The 21,877-nt window shown below is 37.8% G+C and overlaps 1 protein-coding gene across 1 annotated transcript in view; it reads right to left on the bottom strand.

Moving 5' to 3' along the window:
* Positions 1-74: 74 nt before the first annotated feature.
* The window catches only part of LOC113062070 (transcriptional repressor p66-beta-like), a 39,210-nt gene continuing 17,407 nt past the window's right edge, over positions 75-21,877 (bottom strand). The window contains exons 2-11 of the mRNA XM_026231605.1: positions 14,951-15,310; positions 11,833-11,962; positions 11,588-11,719; positions 9,319-9,447; positions 8,788-8,958; positions 7,303-7,657; positions 6,798-7,000; positions 5,778-5,888; positions 5,400-5,601; positions 75-4,252 (exon numbers count right to left, since the gene is read on the bottom strand). Coding sequence (XP_026087390.1) covers positions 4,116-4,252; positions 5,400-5,601; positions 5,778-5,888; positions 6,798-7,000; positions 7,303-7,657; positions 8,788-8,958; positions 9,319-9,447; positions 11,588-11,719; positions 11,833-11,962; positions 14,951-15,309 — 1,929 coding nt within the window. The 5' untranslated portion in view covers position 15,310 and the 3' untranslated portion in view covers positions 75-4,115. The remainder of the gene's footprint in view (positions 4,253-5,399; positions 5,602-5,777; positions 5,889-6,797; positions 7,001-7,302; positions 7,658-8,787; positions 8,959-9,318; positions 9,448-11,587; positions 11,720-11,832; positions 11,963-14,950; positions 15,311-21,877) is intronic.

Raw genomic sequence — 21,877 nt, 5'->3', positions numbered from 1 at the left:
TTTTAAATGACAAAAGAAACGAACAAAGAACGTTTGAAATGAGTTCTAAACAAATGTTAACACACTCCGAGATAAACTGTTCCATCCTTTATTAAACATAGCTTGCAAGTGATAAATATTACAAAGTTATTTCCTCCAAAATTAGCTTATTTTTTTTTCAGTCAATGCATAATTGTTGTTAATCAACCGGCAGTAATCAAACAGCATTTTTTTTCCATCTCCATTTTAGACAGTTAAATATCAAGGATGTGCAAAAGGTCTGGATTAATGTTCTAAATGAAAATAAAAACGTGACAAAAAGCACTTCTGTTCCTTGACTAAAATCAATAATTGTCTAAGCCAATCTCTAATACTTTTTTACTGTACACATTTGAATTATTCATAGTCTTCTTTTATAAACGGATTTCAACATATTGCCATTTGCTTTAAAATTCAAACTGGGTAAATCTCAGCCAAGTCTTTTTTTAAAAATATTTAAGTTCAGATGAAATTTTGAAAAATCAAAAAGAAATGACGACCCAAAACCCTCTCTCCCTCTTCAAAAAACAACAACAAGACTTGTACTTGCAACAAATTAAAATCAGGGAGAGGAATTAAAAAAAAATGGCAGAGAAATAAAAGGAAAATAAAAAATTTAAGAGAGAAGTAAACCCCAGTGCTAGAACTCCAGGAAAGCTGATTGTCCAGTCAGAGAATTATGGACAGTGATACCATGACATGTAACTTGAAAAAGCATATCTAATAATGTCACAAACCTTAGAATCAAAACTTTGCAAATTGTGTTTTTTTTTTTTTTGTCATGATTTACAGGCTGAAGGCAATAATCATTGGAACAGTCAAAAACAAACATCTTCATCGTATACAATGTATACAATCTTCATGAACGAAAAAAAAAAGCATTGGGATTTTTTTTTCCCAAGAGATAGAAAAAAAAAAGGGGTATACTGAGGAAAGTCTGTCCTTTAAGCAACAGAGAGAAAATAAATGTACACAATCTCCCCTGTAGGGTTTTCTGCACCCAGTAATTTATCTAAAAGTAATGGCGTGCTTTGATTTTATATTTATGATGATCGCTTTGGATTTGGTCGAGTGAGGGGGTAATACTGTCAAATGTTTCATTCAGTCCATGTTCTGTAAGACCAACACTTTGTGTGGGACATTAGAGAAAGAAACTTATTCACTGAACATCTACCTTAACTTTTGAAATCAACAGTGGAAAAAACTAATAAAAGAAAGGTAACAAAAAAAAAGTAACATACGAGACTGTCCCATCATGTCTCAGTCCAAAGGCTACAGAATGGATCAAACGCTCCACCAGAGCAATGAACTGTTTTTTTCTTCTGCAAATACTACATACTACAAAAAACGTACAGCCGGGGAGAAAATGCATTTAAAGAGCTCATTCAAAAACAAGAGAAGTATAATCCCATACATTTTGCACATTTGTTACACAATAATACACAGTGATCACAAAACGAAATAACAAGCTTCACAATATTCATGGCTTTTTGTTTGCTTTTCTACACAATATACAACCATTTTAATTTCATTTCATTATTTTTAATTCAAGGGAGAGAAAAAAAGCTTATGTACAATAAGTCATTATTACTTCTGACCTAGCAAATATCGTGTCATCATCTGTTCATACTTTTTTGTTTTTTTGATTAAATTTGATTTTTTTCTCCTTTTCTTTTTTTTTTTTAAGAAACGGCTGAAATTAAACAACCAAACAAAAATGGAACTTAATTGAGGAGTCAAAAGGAAGTTAAACTTCAAAATCCAACTTTCTTGTAAATATATGAACACAGGTATATGGATGCATCTAATATAGTCTACAAGAGAGAGCAGGAGAGAGAAATGAGTTACTATAACACCCTACGTTCATTTCAAAAGAACAACAAAAACATTACAGATCATGAAATTGGAGCAAAGATCAAATCATCCCCTTAATATCAAAGACTGAACAGGATGACTAAAAGGGACTGATTTATCATCATTACCAGAAAGAGAAAAAAAAAGGTGTAAACATCCTATTATCTAATATTGCACCTGAAAATTTAATCCAAGGTATCTTCAAAACATTTTGTTCCAAAGTTGCATCGTTCCACCACAAATCAGTGGCATTATACAGGACAGTGAAAGAAAAAAAGAAAAATTCAAACTGCAAGGATTTGGACTACACACATGACAGAGAAATGCATGTGTATGGATTTATTTCCATTAATTCATCATCAAACACATAATAGCTTTGAGTTTTCTCAGCTATTAAACATGACCTGCATGACAGACCTCAAAGTCTGATTTCCAGAAGAACCATACGCGTCACAGGAAATGCTTAGCCCGGAGGGAAAAATGTTAAGTGCTCAACTTCTTCAACAAACAGATGTTAAACCCTTTGAAAGCCATTTGTGATCCACGTAACTGAAACATGGAGCACTACCTCAAAAACAGAACTAAATCTGACCATAAGTTTATCGTGTGTCCAACCAGAATGCAAAAATTCATCCTGCACAAAATCCCTAATACTGCATATTGACCAAACACTGCTTATATTGTTACCATCATTCAAATGCCTCCAGGTTATGTCTACTGAAACATAAACGCATGCACCAATAACATAAAAATCATTAATTCACCGTGGGTTTGAAAAGGCCGGATGCTTTCTAAAAGATGAAACGCAGTCCTTCTCCCGACTCTCTCTGAGACATCCGATGGCATCCATACCTTAAGATCCTGTGCGCTGAAACATTCTCGTCCTCTTTCGTTTAACCATTCTGTTTTTCAATTATTAAGAAGAAAAGTGCTCCTCCATAATGAGGCATCTCATGTGCATTGCTTTAACACGATGATTGATCCTTGTCAATGCCTTCTGTTAAAACTCACGTTAACAATCTACGCATAAACCGCTTTTCCAACAATTCCACCTATTTGCCATTTCAATGATTATCGTCTCCCTTGGCAGGTACCTTTAAGATACGTGGCCATTTCAGACGGAGACGCCGCTCGATTAGAATAAAAAGAACAAAACCGTAAAGACAGGGAAGGGGTGGGGGGTTAAAGAAATGATCACAAAACACCCAAGCAGAAACAAAAATAGCTTAGGAGGAGACAAAGTTCATGACGATGGAACTCTCTGGGGTCCTTCTTTGCAGTGCAGTGAAACGCACCGTCACCACAAAAGAAGCTGTATGACATCACTGCATCCTGCGATTGTGAAGGCATTGAGAGACACGGGAGAGATCCTGTTCATGGGCGCATATGCACAAGTAACGAGCCTCCAAAGTCTCTCTCTGTACATTCGACAGCAGGAGACTCATCCGTGCTAGTGCAGGTCCCATTTTCAGCTGTTAACGAATCTGTGTGGCCTTCTCAAGGCAGAAGCAACGATGACTAGATGAGCAGCGCTCTGCATAAGGATCAATCTGATCAATGTACATGAGTCTGTCTCGCTCTTTCTGAACCAGACGGTTCTTGGAGGACTTTGTAGTTTCCGAATGTTGTAACGCTACAAAGATTCTGCTCGCTCTCTATCTCAGGTAAGAACGCTTTAACCATTCCAACTCCGAAACTGAACATGTATGACATGAGAGAGAATGAGTCTAATTTTACAGGGTTGACTGAGGGAGGAAGCTTTCAAATGAACCAAAAAAAAAAAAAAAAAAGCTTTTAGATTTTTAAGTGACCCTGCAATCTGGCATCCTCCCTCTGTAAAGGAAAACATATGGGTAAGAACATAAAAAGATGCAAAAAAACACTAAACCTACTAATAAGTGTAATAAGAGTAACTGTAACAGAAGCAACAATAATACTAATAATAATAACTGTGATAATAATAGAAGTAGCAATAACAACAGCAATAATAAGTCGAGATAACAATAAAGAGCTTTGCTATAGTAGGAAACCGAAGTTTGAGATGCACGGACAGTCTGGTGTTTACAGTCTGACTGATTGAGCTGTTCTTATGGGTTAGTTGGGTAGGCACACGGACAGGCACTGCATGCGATGGGGTGATGGTGTGCATGTGTGTATGTGTTAAAGGGGGGGGGGGGGTGTTCTGATGTAGAACAGAGGGGTGGTGGGGCGTCCGAAAGGGGGATTTGCAGTCCCGTCAGGGCTCATTTCTGCCCGGTGATGGACTGGGATATGGAGCGTGGGGGAATCATGTCGAGCAGATACTCCCGCTGACGGTCCGCTAGGCTGGAGGCCTTGTGGCCCCCAATGGCTCCCGGATTTAGATAAGCAATATTCAGACCTGCGATGGAGGACAAAAATAGAGGGGGGGTTCAAGGAAATAAGAAAAGAAAGACAAAAAGTTGAAAGATGGTGTTCAACAAAATAAACTTCAAGAACATCAAAAACATATTCTAACTTCTTTTTCAAACTCCAACAATCAAGCCAGAACATAAAAATAAAATACAACAAAATAAGGAAGGAAAATGAATACAAATAAAATTATATAAAAATGTATTGATAAATACAATTAAAATAAGAAGAAAATTACATTAAATTGAATAAAAAATAAATATATATATATATATTTTTTATATAATTTGTATAGTCAATGGCTCCCAAACACTTTGACACTTTTGGATGCTAAAGTCAAAATTTTAATAATCGTACAAGTAGAAAAATAAATCAATATTAAAATTCGGGTTCTCAGGCAATTATCATTTCGAACCTAATTAGTTACACAATGTGGCATATTTGCACATAATTGCACATCACATTTGGCTCAGAAATCACTCCCAAAAGAAAATGTAAAGTCATTATTGTGTTAAATGAGAAAAGGTTCAAATAGATAAAAAAAAAAAAAAGTTGCTTTAGAAAGAAATTGTATTTTTTATTTTTTGGGGTGAACTATGCCTTTTATTATTTAAAAGGGGTGGGACGGGTGTGTTAATAATTTTAACATGTTTTCCATAACTAATTAACTAAATTGAAATAAATTTAAATAAATAACCGTTAAGTACATTGTAAAACAAGGGGAATCTTCAAAGAAAGGATGTTAGACATTCACTAACTTTTATTAAATTAACTTTATTAACTTTATTAATCCTTTTTTCATGATAATAAAACTCTATTAATCTCCAGCCATCGTTCAAATGAAGAGAGTGTTGAATTTCACTGCTCTATAATAATTCAACATCCTGAAATCTGCCTAGTGTTGACCCAATTTATCATAAAAAAATTTTTGTATATTACTTCTCTGGTAATTTTATTCTAATCAGTCTACTTGGGGTCCAATAGTATGTTAAGAACTGCATAATTAATGAGTTGAGTCTGGATTTCAGGTGTGGATGAATGTCAGTTTAACAAAATGTGATTTTCTTCACCGGGCTGCTTTAAAACCATGTAGTTAAGGTATGCTGTGCGCTCCTAATCAAACTGCATCATCTTACCAGGGATGTTGTAGATCTGCCTGCGGCTGTCATGCTGAGCCCGACTGCTGCTGCTGGAACTGCTGCTGCTGCCACAGCGCTTGCTTGTCATATCCAGCAGCCCACTGGCCACTGAGAGCTGGGAGGCCTGGGCGAAGTTAGAGAGGACACCTCGTGCTGAGCTGGACAAACCCCGCTGTAGAGCGGCCTGTGGCTGGGGAGTCTAAAAGAGAAAACGAGAAGAAAGAAAATCAGCGTTAAATTTCATGGCACCTCTTTGTGCCATTAAACTCATTAAAATCTGTGATTAGCTGAAGGGCCAGAATAAAACAGCCATTTCAAAATCCATAAAAATGGTCTCAAGAGATCCCATTATTTGTACACAATGAGAGTGTGCACCTGTCGGAGGGCATGGTGTCGGATCAAGGTCTCCGCTTTGCTCACGCTGGGGACAGTCTGGGCGGAGCTGGGGGACAGAGCGGCCTGCTGCTGCAACCTCTGCTCTATTTCCTGAATGGACAGAGACAGAGACAGAAAAATAAAGTCAACATTATAGCAATTACAGAAACTACAAGCTAGCAATATCAGTACCAAGTCAGTACTACTACTACTACCACATCTACTACTAATAATAGCCGTATCGATAGTCTCCGTATCGAAGCTGATTATTAGCCTGCTAGAACTGGTTTGGTTTTTGAGAGACTGACGCGGCTGTGCTTAATCCATTCATTTGTATCATATCGTAGCCAAAGGTTTAATGCATTGCCTTTTAAACATATACAAATAGAACGTGTATGATGTATTATTATAGGTGATATTACTGTTGCAAAGCTCCGATTTCTGAGAGATGCACGGAGAGACCACAGCAATGCGGTGTTTGATTTGCGCTCTTTTCACTCCAAGTTTACATTCATTCACTTCACACCTGTGACTTTAGAGGTCTCTGTATAATATTGCGCTGATCCCCTGGCTCACCTGTTATCTAGCAAACTCCGGACTGTGCCAGCTTCAGTCGAGTATTCAGGCAGAATTACTCTGAATTTATTTGTCTGTTATTCATTTTTGAAGCCATTATCCGTGCCATTCCGAATAAGGAATTCGGCTTCAGGCACACCCCTAATTATTACATTACATATTTTAATTTTACATGCAACATAGATAAGGTCATAGAAAATAACAGCTACACGCAATTTTGTAATCCTAAAATTAACGTCGTACTTGCAAACTCCTTGTACGCATTATGGTTGATGCATGCTCGACTAGTCGATTGTTTCCAACAGCGCCGCCTAGTGGTTGAAGTAGTCGATCACTCAACTAGTCTATGCAAGCCCTAGTATACAGAGAATCATCAAGCTTAATTTCATCACTCAAATTTTGCTATCCTGACAACTATCAGCAGTAAAATGAGAACTGACTGACCTGTTCTTGCTGCAGAGCCTTAACGAAAGCGTTCTTGAGCCTATTGGTGTGCTCAGCCTTCAAAGCCTTCTTCTGATTGGACGTCATGCACTGCTCACAGAGGATGCGACCACTTTTCTCCTGCTTCCAGTGAGGGGTGAAGTCAGTCCTGCACTGGGCACAGAAGAACGGCTCCATGTGTTGCAGTGACCCCCGCATTTTACCTGAGCAACAGTAAAAGCAGAAAACAGGAGTTTAATGATTGAGTAGAATTATATGTGAATTAGGTCTACAATATATCAATTGAAACTCCAATATGGACTTAAGTGATTATTAAACTACATTCATTTTAAGGTCAAGTTTGAATGGTTTCCACTTGTGTGTTTTGCCTTTTTGATATTTTTGTATTGATCTCAGCTGATTTTAGAACAGCAGACATAAACATCTTTAATGCAAATTGCTATATGTTTTTTTGGCCATACTGTCCAAGTTGTTTTGTGGTGTGGTTTGTTCCTCTTGCTCCTACCCTGACTATCAATGACGCTCTGCACGACCTCCTCCAGCCCCACCATGTAGATGAACTCAGAGTTGGCAGCAGAGGGCAGGAAGTGCAGCAGGGGCGCTGGAGGTTTAGGTGGAGGTATCTCCAGCAGGGTCTTCTCCAGCTGCTTGCGGAGGGCCAGTTTAGCGGCTGCTTGGCTGCTGGCCTGGTCGTTCAGAGAAGCGACGCTGGAGGAAAGGGTAGAGGGGCTGACAGCACCAACCCCACTCACTCCCACCCCGACACCAGCTGCTCCCGCTGCCTGCATGTGTGCCAGGTTCATGTAGATAGCCGAGGACGAGCCTGAACGCTGCGAGACCCCCACCTGCTGGCTGGCAGCCTGCATTACACAAAGCAAAAAGGCAAATCATCAGCGACAGACATAATCCATTTTTAGGAATGATTCATGTAGCGGCTGGGTGATATATTGAATACACCACATATTCAATATGATTTTGTTGGAGATATAAAACTAAACATCACAGTGAATTTTGCTGTGATTTAATGCACAATTTTTATTTGGCTAGTAAGTCAAAGGAACACTCCTTTTTTTTTCAGGCTCATTTTCCAACTCCCCTAGAGTTAAACACTTTTCCCATTTTGAATACATTCAGCCGATCTCCGGGTCTGGCGGAAGCACTTTTAGCTTAGCTTAGCATAGATCATTGAATCGGATTAGACCGTTAGCATCTCGCTCGAAAATTACCAAAGTGTTTCTATATTTTTCCTATATAAAACTTGACTCTTTTGTATAGTTACATCATGTACTAAGAACAATATGGCTAGGAACTCTAGGGGAGTTGGAAAATTAGCCTATTTGCAAAAAAAGTGGAGTGTTCCTTTAAGGCCTGTTCCAGTTGGCATGTTTTATGCACCATCCTAAAGAAGGGGTATTTAAAATGATTTAAATTATATTTTAACAATTTAAACCTCATAAAGAAAAAAAAAAAGGATCAACTTTTTCAAACTTTGAATTTGAAAAAAAAAAAAAAAAAAATACTAAAAAGTTACAAATTACTCAGATGTATGTGCATTGCTTGTCAAACACTTCAAAATGTTACAGTAAAGATTATACATTTTATAAAAAAAATATATATATAATAATATTTTATATATATATATATATATATATATATAAAATTGTAAAATATGTACAGTTTTAAAATTGTAATATATTTTTTATATATGATTTATTCCAGTGATGGCAAGCTATCCATCACTTAATTCTTCAGTAGAATATCTTTCTCTTTTTTTTTACCATTAAACAAACATTTTATCAAAAGATTGAAAACATATTTTGCTATCTAGCCTAGCACTAGTTCATGAATTCAGTCGTTTGAAATAAGCCAGTAATAAATGTATTAAACAAAGTATAAATGTGTCACGTGAACTTTAGAAAATAAATAAATAAATTGCAGCGAGAAAACCCACAAAACAATTTAGGACGGATGAGTTTGAACTTGACGGTACCTGCTGATAGCTGACTGTGTTCCCCAAACCACCTGTGGAGGAGCGGCCCATGCCAGGCTTGGAGGGCATTCTCTGACCCTGAAGCTGGGCAGGATTGGGTGCAATAACCCGCTGTGACATCATCATTGGGGGCAAAGAAGCATTGGCAGCAGACCTGATTACTGTGTGGCCCTGAGGTGGAGAAAGAAAAACACATACAGTTATTAATAACACTGCAATGCACTGTATGACCACTAGATGCCAGCAGAAACTGTATATCAGATTGCACACTGTGGACATCAAATGCTTTGTGTGCACTCAACAGATGGACCGTAAATAAAAATGGTAACTGGTACCAATCTATGCTGATCTTAAGGTGCTGCTCCCATGGCAACCAACAGCAGGCTCTAACATGTTCAGTCTAATATGTACAGCATAATAAGGAGAATCCATGTGCATTATGCTTGTTCATAAAATCCTCAATAATGCATTTAGAAAAAAACAATGATCTGTTCTCTGCCCATATTTAGAAAGGCATAAAACCCCATGTACCTGTGCAGTGCGCAGGCTCTGAGGCTCAGATGAGTGCATGCCAGGCCGCACGGGTAGTTTCCCGAGCCCCTGTGAACTGTGCATGGGTGACGGCTGCACTGATGACGGGGCATTCTGGACCACTGGCACCTGAAAAGAGAAATATGAGAGGTCAGAGTTCTTCTATCAAGAACTCATATTGTACAGAGCTTCAATATAACTTAAAACAACAACAATAACCCCCCACGATGTAGTAGAGGGACTCAAGCTCCATTTATGCATACAACATAGCAAACAAATGATAAGCCTATTCATCTATAGTGGAATTTTACATGGTAAGCCATTTTAAAGAACATAACACATGAATCAAATAAGAATTTTAAAAAGTGTCATTAATACTATGCATTTGCAAAAACAGTGATTTAACAGGTATAACAACAACAACGATAATAATAAAACTAAATTCTGTAGCCAATAATACTGTAATTAATAATATAATAATATAAATTAATGACTATATTAACACCATTACATTAATATATGCCTCTGTATTTTGTGGGACTTCTTGTCACCCAAAATTAAGCAAATCAAATTTTCATCTTCCAGCTTAAGAGTAAGCTAACATTATTCATGCAGAGTGGGACATCAAATGCAAGTGAGTGTTTATGGGTTGTTCCTGTTTCTAGACAAGACACTGAGTTGAGAAGCACTGATAAAACATCTCAATGCCACAGTACATGGACAAACATTACACAGAGCTGTGATATGGTATCTGTGAGGTTATGGCTGCCCGTCTCGCTCCCGGTTACCCTATTTCACCCCCGCTAGCACCTAACGTCCTTTCAACAATATAATGATTTACCTCGACAGTTTTCCCTGGCATTAATATAACACTCTGCTGGACACGAGGGGAGGTTATTTTGCTTGGTGCTAAAACAGTGAAGGTGAACATGCTATATACAAAAGGAGCTGCAGTGTAGATGTGGAGCACAAATACAGGCAGATTTACAGCATACAACACTGCAACATTCAGTCATTGCTGAATTTTATTTATGTTAAAGTGCTGTCTCCAGTTACAGCTAACATGCAGAGACAACTATGAGAAAGCCAATCACAGAAATTGGAAGTGAAAAAGAGTACAGTAAAATTCAAAACAGAGGATGCTAAAAGTACAAATACTTCACTTTAAGTTGATACCAAAATAAAACTAAATAAATGTGTTATAATACAAGTATTTCTACTGTGATGTGATTTTGTAATGATTAAACATAATATTAAGAAAGTTAACATTCATACTGCTTCATAATTTGCTTGGATCACCAAGTCATGTGACCTAATTAATATTAATAAGCCAGGCCTTCACTATAGTAGAATTTTAGTTGCTGTTTGAATTAAACTAACACACGCACACACACACACACACACACACACACACACACACACAAACTGTTGTTCGTGTTTTTTTTTTTTTTAAATGTTAATAGTTTTTTTTTTAATGCAATTTATTCCTGTGATGGCAAAGCAAATTTTTCAGCAGCCATTACTCCAGGCTTCAGTGTCACATATACATGTAAAATACTGATTTGGTGCTTAAGAAATATTAGTCTTAGTAATACAAATATTAGTTATATTATTATTATTACTATTATTATTATTATTGATAATGTTGAAAATGTTGTTCCACTTAATATTTTTTGTAGAAACCATGATAGATTTTTTTTTTCAGAATTCTTCATTGAATAGAAAGTGAAGAGAACAAAAATCTCAAAGGCATTGGATTAAAACTTACTCAGCTGTAGTCTAGATGACAATAAACAAGCCTGTGCAAATCTACACCAGAGAAGTACAAAATAAGATCCCTTCCATTAAAAAAAATAAACTAAGCTGTTTACAGAGGCAGCTTCAGCTGATGGACATCGCATTCTATTTCTGACACAATGCAGCTACTCCATCCACTTTATTTTGCCCATCCATCTGAAATAATATGATTTTATTTACAAAAGTCCTGTACATGATTTGATTACCATGCATTTTATATCCAAATAACTTCCTGTCAGTGATATGCCAGCTTGTGATCTGCTTTGAGCTACTGTAACTGCATACTACACTAAACGTGCACACTGGTATGGTAGGTATGAGGCTGATATGTTTTCTCAATTCCAAAAGGTCTCTAATATGCCTGTTTATCCAATAAATCGAATAAAAATTCCCAACTGACAGAGTGTAGAGTTACTGGCCCAGTTGGCATCATGTGTACAGGGAGGTACAGGACATTGTGTACGGTTCTGACCTTTTGCACCACGTTCTCCTTCTGCATCTGACTCTGTCTCAGTTTCTTCAGGAGCACCAGCTTGGCCTCCTCCAGCCTGAGCTCCTCTCGGAGAGCTTTGATCATCTGCTGCCGCTCGTCGCCAGTCTTCCCCTGCAGAACAAACACACACGCAAGAGGTCAGCAAACAGGTTCACGAGACTCACTGAAAGGGTTTAATGGTGGGTAACCAACAATAGATCTGATTCCTCCATGGTATACTGCACCTTAAACATCTCCAGGTTGGCCTGATGCTGTTTCTCCTCAGGGTGAGGCGTGCTCCGGGGGCTGGACGCCTCGTTGTCTGATAAAATGATAACGTCTGGCGATGGAGTGCACCGCTCCCGAACTATTTCACTATGATAAGCACAATTAAAGGAATTTTTAGGGGCACTTTAAATACTCATTTTTAAGGGAGTCGAGATGAAAAACAAGGCATAGAAACATCTGCAGGATAGAATAATAAAATTCAACACACACACAAAAAAAAAAATCATTCAGGGCTCCAGACCCCCCCAAAAAAAAGTCACTTAAGGAGCAATTTTGCAATTTTTTAAATACCTTAACATTTCAGACATACTGTCATGTATTTATGTGTCCCCTGCTTTTACAGCATCAGCATTTTAATCCATCATGTAGATGTGGATGTCCTGGGAACTAATGTTCACTTAAAGTTAGAACTAAACATCTTTTCCAGCTTCAGAACTATAAAGAATTGTTAATAAATAGAATCTGTGCAAATATCATTGAACCATAACTAGATCAGCATCACTTGGCCCTTGAGGATAGTTCTGGCTCCTCCACAGTGCATGCTATAAATGTTGTCATATATCCGGCACACATCCAGTCTGTTTTTCTTAAGTAACATGCAATTTTATCTTTAGCTCCTTGCATTATTTATTTTCATATAAACAGGTAAAGTAAAAATATGAATATGCAATAAAGTGCATATATTTAGCAAAATACTCCTTTTCGTAGTTATTTTTTCTAATAGGGATGAAACGATTAAACGAGAGCCAGTTGAAAATCGATTCAAATGTGACTATTCAAATCGGTTGAGATGCTAAACAAATCATGATACAATTGGAGTAGTTTATTTGAGTGCATCTCGGAAGAGCAATTGACTATCTTTAGAAAAGTTTACGTGGTATTTTCTTCTCATTTTGCCTCTGAACAATGCATATTAACAAAGACTATAGAATACCGCAGACGTGTCACTCGTTTAGTTTTGAATGGGGAAAAATGCAACGCTCAATATGGCCACTCAATCGCAGGAAGCTCCGCATTCTGAAAGAAAGATTGCTAATTGATAAAGTCAGCGTGTTACTGCAGCTGCCGTTAGAAGTCCCCACTGCTATAAACACAGCTAGCGTTTAGAGACGTGCGCCCAGGACTGCGCATGCGCACTGGCTGATCTTAAATGCTATTTGTGGAAAAGAAACAACATTTATTACACACTTGTCAGATTTCACTGGTGATTTCAAATCTGAAATTGAATCGTAAGCGTATAGTAAACAGTTTTGGAGAATTTTATGTTTCCTCGTACAAAGAGATAAGAGTTGCACGTTGTGATGCATTGTTTACAAGCTTTAAACATTGTGCGCAGTGTGAATGACCGATTACATGAGACAATTCAGTAAGTTGTACTGTAAGCACTCTTATAATATACTTTGTCATCCATTCATGTTTATTTCGAATTATAATAGTAAAGAGAAAGATATGATGGGTTCACGTGCCACTTAAAATAAGGTGCTAAAGCAATCGCTCATCCCTCATTAAAGGTTGCCAAAACAGTATTTATTGTTTGAATTTCGTTATGAATTTGGCAGAAATTTTTAACAGATTTTTTGCTAATTAAAAGGTAACAGAGCACAAAGCTTACTGTGTTTAGCTCAATTGGTAGAGCATTGCCTTATCAAGTTCAAGGCTGGGGGTTCGATTCCCCGGGAACATATGATACCCTGAATTCACTGTAAGTCGCGTTGGATAAAATCGTCTGCGAAAATGCATACATTTAAATTAGATTTTTTAATTTATTGGACAGCAAGTATACTACAAATAATATGAAGTTCTTGTTGTAACAGAACAGCATAAAGACTAAAGATATTGATAAGAAGAAGCCATATTAGTGTCGATTATAAACGTTAACGATATTGTTAATGTCCACACAGCAGACAGCTTTACCTGTTGTAGTTTGTTCAAGTCAATAGACACTGCTTTTCTGCACTTTTATGTCACTTGTCTCCTTCATTTTTGATTTCTCTCGTGCTGCACAACTGGAGCTGCTTTTAGCAGGAGTGCCATCAACGCTGGTGTTCGGCAGCGAAAAGACTGTTTTTCCACTTAAACGTTGATGCACATCGTTTCCATTTATTACGTGAACATAAAAGATGTGATCCCAAAACAATCAGGAACAAGTTATTACAAGTCATAATGTAAATTTATATAGTCACCAGTGGCGATCTCAGCAAAAATATCACTTGCAAATTAATATTTTTGGTCGGAAAGGCCGCAGTTTGGAGCCCTGCATTACTTGTTAACTGAAATAAAATATAAAAATGTTTTATTTCAGCTAGTTGCCAAGACCGTATTCTCATTTAAATTTAGTTTATCCTGAAGTACTAAAATAACTAAAACTGAAATAAAAATAAACTATATATATACTAAAAAATAAAAACTGAATAAAACTAAAAATTATTAAAACTTGAAAATTAAACGGTTAGTTCACCCGAGAATGAAAATTCGTCCATCTTCTACTCACCCTCGAAGCATCGTAGGTGTAATGGGTTTCCGCGTTCAGAATAATCACGTCTTCTGAACAGTTGGCAACAAACACTCACTTACACTCATTGAAAGGCTTGGAAGAGCAAGGACTGTTTTTAATATAACTTCGATTGGATTATTCTGAAAGAGGAAAGTCACATACACCTAGGATACTTCGAGGGCGAGTAGAAGATGGACGAATTTTCATTCTCGGGTGAACTAACCCTTTAAAATGACAATAAAAAATATAGAAATGAAAAATGATTTAAAACCTTAATGAAAACTACAAAAATATGTCAATAATACTAAAATAACACTGGTTCTTAATAACATTACATTAAAATGATTAGTTGCAGAGTTAGCAGAACCAAAATAAATTTTTATAGAGTGTATAATATTTGTAAATGTTTAGTTTTATTTGCCGGTATTTCTGAATGCGATAAAATCTGACTTACAAACAGATGCAGCATTTTTCTCTAAACGATGAGATTTTCACAGCTTATAGTCACGTGCAATTTATTTTCTGGAAAATGCGGTGCTCATTACAACAAACAGTTGTTAAACGCTTTGCCGTAACCTCACCTCCTTCTGGCACTCATGTCCACTGGCTCATCCACTATGTTTTCCTTCCCATTCTTACTGGGCCCTCCATGGCCCCCGACTCTCAAACTTCCATTCATCTTCTCCTCGTAGCCCACAGCTCCCATCAGCCCCTGGCTGCCCCCCGGGCCTTTGCCCTCTGCCATGGCCGCCGCAACCGCCGCCCCCTCCAAAGCGGCCAGATCCTTGCGTTTAAGGAGGGCAAGCATCTTAAGTCTCTCCATGGCCTCGTGACCCTCCATCTTCAGGCGCTTGGCCAGAGCCTCGTCCCGCTCGTCTTGTGCCTCCAGACCCCGCTTCAGCAGGTTCAGCCTCAACGCCTCCTCAGACATCCGCTCCATCCTATCAGCGACATGGAAAGAGAATATTTGTGAACAATTTTTTTTTTTAAATCATCCACAGGAGCAAAGTTAATTAATACAAAAAAAATAATTGAATTTTAAATAACTTGAGGCAATCTTTAAGAAAAAAATAATAAATAAAAATAAATGCATTGTGTTCATTTCGCAGCTGTATCAAGACATTTTACCGGTACTGGTTTCAAATACTGAAATTTTGGTATTGCGACCCTTATCTGTAGGAATCAGTACAAATTCCCCTCCTTGAGACCAATGCAAATCACTTAATTATTCTTTTACAGTGAAAGAGCAGAAAGCAAGTGAGAGAGAGTGAGAGAGATCTACTATGACTCCTCACACACCCACAGACTTAACAGAGCCATTAGTCTGCCTCGTGCTGAGGCTGTGGACTACAGTGCTCAAGAACCAAGGCCTCTCCAGGCTTAATTGATAAATTACATGATCATTACATACAAATCAGTGTAACTTTCATGGTTTGACTGAGGAAATTTGCTTGGCTTCTTGTAGAGAGGATCTCCCTACCTCACGTTCAGTGCCTGTTACGACGAGCCAATACTGAGCGCAGACACGCAGCTGAATGGAGCTTCCTAAAACGTCACAAAGCGGTCACTGAGAGGGGACTGACTTTGCCTGTTGTGGGATCATATTTCTGGCACCAGATTACTGACTGAAGATACAAGTCTTACTCAAGAACTAAAACTGAAGTGGAGTTTCCCAGAATCAACTGCAATGCTTTCAGCTGACAAATATATATTTTTCCCTGTTTTCAATGTGTGTGTGTATGTGTAATATTATATATATATATATATATATATATATATATATATATATATATATATATATATATAGATATAAAGTTGACTACAGACAACTAAATCAACTGAAAAAATAAAAACGTTGTGACACTAGCAGTATAGAAATAATTGTTCAGTTGTAATTTAAATTTTAATTAAAAACAATTGTGCTGTTTTGAAAAAAGAGAAAACAGGAAATTATGAGACAGAAAAGGTGTGAGCTGCATTCAGACCTGCAATTGAACTAAAAATATAATGAATTTTCAACAGAAAACATGTTTTGGAAATCTCGTTCACATTCATATATATAGGAGAACCTCATGAAAGATATCCACCTAATTCACAACTTGTATGATAGAACATGAATTGGTTCTTAACCTTGTTTTAATGAATTTAGAGTATTCTAAATGAGCAACCAAGTGCCAAAGGTTAGCAATTTGCATAAAACACACCCAAAACATCTCCATATAAGGTAATGTTTTGCCGTTCGTCACTAAGCAAACTTACAATGCTCTCCAGACACTCTCTTGTCTGCAAGTGAATAACAAGATCTTTGAGCATATATATATATATATATATATATATATATATATATATATATATACACACACACACACACACACACACACACACACACACACACAAAATATCCATGTATACTTTTATTAGTATACTCAAAGTGGCCGATTTTTGTAAACGTGGTTTCAGTTGTTCCTGCATTTTCCCACAAGTGTAAAATAAATACAAAAAATTCTTGATGAATCATGATTTGTTAATGACAATATTTGTGTGCAGATTTCATACAAATGTGTGTGTATGCATGGTTAGTGAATGAGACTCACTAACCAAATAGTGATGTTTAATTAGCACTTCTCTGCATTTTCGCCATTTAAGCATCTTATTTTACTGACACAGAGTGAATAGTGTACAACAGGTAAACATGTTAGCAAAATCTCAGCACAAGAGAAAATGTCAGATCAGTTTGCTCAGTTGAGATATTAAGAAGTTCAGTTGAAATATTAAGAAAAGGCTTATTACCAATCTTTTTTTTTTTTACTTCTATGCAACAGTTTTGTTGTCAGTTCTAGTTTAGAATCACAGAGAGTCGGTTTTGGGATACAGAGAGAGAAAACTGTAGTGCAGTAGATTGATAGAAAGCACAGTCTTGCTAAAGAGACCGAAATGCCTGGAAGACATCCTCTCAGTCAATGAGACAGAGCGTTGTCTCCTAAAACATCACTTGTGGTATGATGAGACACATCGGGACCACAAATACAGGTAACTCAAATAATGGCCTGCATAAAATAGTGTAGTATGCATGTTTGATTTTAACACACGGTTTAAACCAGCGTTACACTGAAGCACCTGATGAGCCAATCTCTACTACTGCATTCTTACAGTCAGCCATTAACTTCCTTTCTCCCCTCTGGACAAAAGCACAACACACCACATGGAAACCCAACAGTCAGTCTATAACGTGACTGAATCACTGTGTGTGTGGGTTCCCATTGCAAAGCGAACACATATACTGCAGGGTCATGCATGCTCAAGTGCAGATTATAAGACTCTGCCATACTCTGGACATGTGTCACATACTACAGATCTAAATGATCATATGTGTGTTTGCTCGTCTTTATTAGTTAGGCACGCTTGGCCGGCCCCTTCATGGCCAGAGGGCAGAGAGAGACTCTCCCCCCTCCCACACACACACGGGGAGTGTCCGGACAGTGAATGTGCAGGACTCTATGCAGGCTATTGTTTGTGCTGGAAGCTCTTTATCTGTCTGATGCATTTGTATTCTGCTCATAGCTTCAGTCTAAAGGTAGAACATTATCAGGTGCTGCCGCCTGCCCTGTATTAATTCTTTGGACCCCGTATAAAGTAACAGAGTAAACCTTTAATTATATATATATATATATATATATATATATATATATATATATATACATATATACATATATACATATATATACATATACATATACATATACATATACATATACATATACATATACATATACATATACATATACATATATATATACACGCTTGTAAATTAATCATAATCTTACAAAATTAAGATCTTGAGAATCAGAATTTAAATAAGATTCAAACCGAACAGATTGAATCATTATCTTAGGAATCAGAATCAAATAAGAGAAAGAAACTGATAACAATGAGAGCTAGTAAATGAATCAAACCAAATAATCCTATCAAATTAAGACCATGGGAATCAGACCCAAATCAAAATTAGGGTCTAATCGAATCGAGAGCTTAGGAATCAGAATCAAATCAAAATAATAAACAAATAATTACAAAAAGAGCCTGTAAGTAATCAAACCCTTTCAAATGGAGAGCTAAAGAATCAGAATCCAAAATCTTATTTGGGTTCTAACTGAATTAGGAACTTGTGAATCAGAATTTAATCTAGAAAACTATGCATGTACGTCCTGGAGTACGTTATAATCATATTGCCATGTAGGGGCAGCACCATTAAATATATGTTTGAATATGAATAAAAAGACAGAGTACACGGGTCAATTGAACACACTTTTATGAAGCAGAAAATAGAAACAGAATCTATTCACTTTTGAAAGGCGGCACATTCATCTCTGACACCTCTGAGCTCCCCTCTCTGTTTGAGGTCATACAGAATTCAAACATCTGCCCTAGGACTCCTTAACTTTGCTCATCTACAAGCGAGGGATTGTTTATAATGTGAAGCGCCGGAGCGAAGCTGGGATCAAAGATGTGTAGACACACATATCGGTCAAGAGAAAAGCAGCATGGTACTACCACCCTCCTGTACTAAGAGACCACATCGACAAGACATCGAAGGAGAGTTTCTCATCGATGGGCTGACAAATGACACCCTTTGTGATGTAAACGTCAAGTAGGTCCTGATACAAACACACAAGCAGCATATATGTTGCCTTAGTTCTTTTGTTTGGCTCTAATTAATATTAGTGAACATCCAGCTCCTGGAAAGCTCAGCTCTATTCATCCACTCCTAGAAGACGTGACTGATCGCAGGCAGTACTGTCTATGGCAGCCATGGTGACCTTGCCTAGCCATAATATTAAGAAAAAGGCTTTAGAAGTGTGTGTGTGTGTGTGTGTGTGTGTGTGTGTGTGTGTGCGCACGCTTGTGGGCGAGATGAATCTGTATTCACTAACTGGACATATGACACCTCCACATTTCTGGTTGCAGTAATCCAAGACCTCTGTGACCAATGACCAATTACTTTCTGACTTCTCTGATATAGTGATATACATTTGAAAACGTTTGCCGACTTCTATTCTGACAGTCTAGCAAGCTACATTTCTATGAATATTCAGCTAAAGTTGAAGATAAAACATGGCGGTTGCACAGCTTTAAGACCATCTAGATCAGGGATATCAAAGTCACGGCATGTGGAGGAGTTCAATGTGTCCTGCAGAATGATGTGAGGAACAACCTCTTAAAAGTACACGTTAAAACAACATGTAGATAACTGTTTTGTTGGTTTAACATATTCAAAAGATTCATGTTTTCCAGCTGATTTGGACAACTGTCCCAATCCAGATCGGTTCATTAATCCACTCTGAAATGTGTCACTTACAGCAAATAACGACAACACTGAAAGCCCCCCCCCCCAAAAAAGGAAGAAAAAAACTAATTCCAGGTCTCCACTGTAGGATTATTTATAAAATATATTAAAAAATCATTATAAAATAAACAATGGTCCAAAATAATCCAGAACAACACCTAAAAAGTTTGGTGTAAGTAAAATTTAAAAAAAAAAAAAATGTTTCTCTCTTATGCTCACCAAGACTGCATTTAGTTGATCAAATACACAACTTTAAAAGTTTTCTCTTCTTTAAAAATGATTTATTCCTGTTTTCCCCAAGCTGAATCTTCAGCTGCCCTGACTCCGGTCCTCAGTGTCACATGATCCTTTAGAAATCGTTGATATACTGAAAACAGACACACTGCTTAATATTTATGAGGAAAATCTAATACCTTTTTTCAGATTCTCTGACGAATGGAAAGTTTAAGAGAACTGCATTTATTTGAAATAAAAACTTTTGCAGTTCAATTTTGATCAATTTAATGCAGCCTTGCGGAATGTTTGACACCCAGGATAGTTTTATTTAATTTTTTATTTCTTAATTTTTTTTTACTGGCCAAATTACAAGTCTTCTGGCAAATCTAACACTACACACGGTTGACCTTACGGTCACGTTCATCTGTAGTTCTCATGAAACACAGTCCTGTAGTTATTCCTAAACCCAATTAAGCTCCCGAGACACACAAGCGACTGGTCTTAAAATGCTTTATTGTAGGGACATCCCCAATTACAAATTAAATTGAGCTGTAATTGGTCCCCTGATCACTTCATCATCTCTCTATCATCCCATTATTTCTCATGTCATCGTTCACTCTCATTCTTTTTCTGGCATAGTTTAATCATACATCCACCGTTGCATTGCATCGCAAAGTCTAACTTAAGAGATCGGCTTTAGCAAGCACAAAAACATCCAATGATCTCTCTAACAAAACTCTGCAAAAAATATTCCAGTACAGTTTTAAGAGAAAGCCACATAACGTCCTTTAATTAAACAACAATAACGGAAGAATTAAGAAGCAAGCACATAAAACACTGATATATAATTTTGTATCCTTACTACAAACCACCCACCTTTCACGAATGAGTGCGTAAGCGGGAAAAAGGCGGGTGGGGGGGGGGGGGGTTAAAGAGCGAGCGAGCGAGCGAGAGAGAGGGGAAAAAAGTGCCTGCGTGACTGAGACAGTAGAAAGAGTGAGGGAGTGCGTAAGCAATAAACGCACAAGCATACACATAACCACCAATGGCACCAGCCAGCAAATCAGAAGGTCCGTGCAGTGCACGTCAGTCTGACCCCCCCACACCATCACCCCCCACCCTTTACATAATATAATGACTGTCTCAGTCAGCTGCTACAAAAACCAGACTCTCTTTACTCAGCCCACTCCTTTATCTACCCCCCTTTTTGCATATCGACGCACACACACACACACACACACACACAAATATCCCAGCCACCCCCTTCATCATCCTCCTCCTCCTCCCCAGAAACCTGCACACGCGCACTCCACGACAGACTCACTGCTTTGGGCACTACGCCAGCCAACGCAGCAGCAGCAGCTCAGAGATGAAAAGAAAGAGAGAGCGAGAAAAAGAAAAACAGAGATAGAGAGTAAAATGGTGTGCGCGAGCACACCGCGGACGAGCCGTGTTGCTTCACTTCGGATGAGATTATCAGGTGATCTCGCCCTGCGACCCTCGCAACACCCTACACCACAACTTTCAAATCTCCATTCTATATAATCAAACTTCTGTCCCGACATACAGTCCCACTGATCCCTTTCGGATGGTCCCTGGATAGTTACTTGTGCAGGACTTCTTTGCAAGGTAGGGAAAAGGCCTAAAAACTAGGAACAATTTGAGTATGTGTGTTCGTGTGGTTTGATGGGCCATACCGACACAAGACTCACTTTGTGCCCTTCAGACCCACCATTCTAATACAGCTGTGCCACACACCACAAAGCAGAGCAAAAACTGACCCCTCCCTTCTCGCTCTTCACCCCTCCCCCCTTCCAAAAAAAGTATTCCTTTTTTTCCTCCCTGGGTTGTAAAAATAAACACACACGCTCACTTTCTGGGGGCCCCTTAAAGGTACGGATGACCACAAACTACTTTTCAGTTCTTATTCTTTTTTTTGTAAACCGATTGT

This window comes from Carassius auratus, chromosome 44 (genome assembly GCF_003368295.1).
Source record: "Carassius auratus strain Wakin chromosome 44, ASM336829v1, whole genome shotgun sequence".
NCBI classification, from domain to species: domain Eukaryota; kingdom Metazoa; phylum Chordata; class Actinopteri; order Cypriniformes; family Cyprinidae; genus Carassius; species Carassius auratus.
This window is presented reverse-complemented; position numbering and strand designations above follow the sequence as displayed.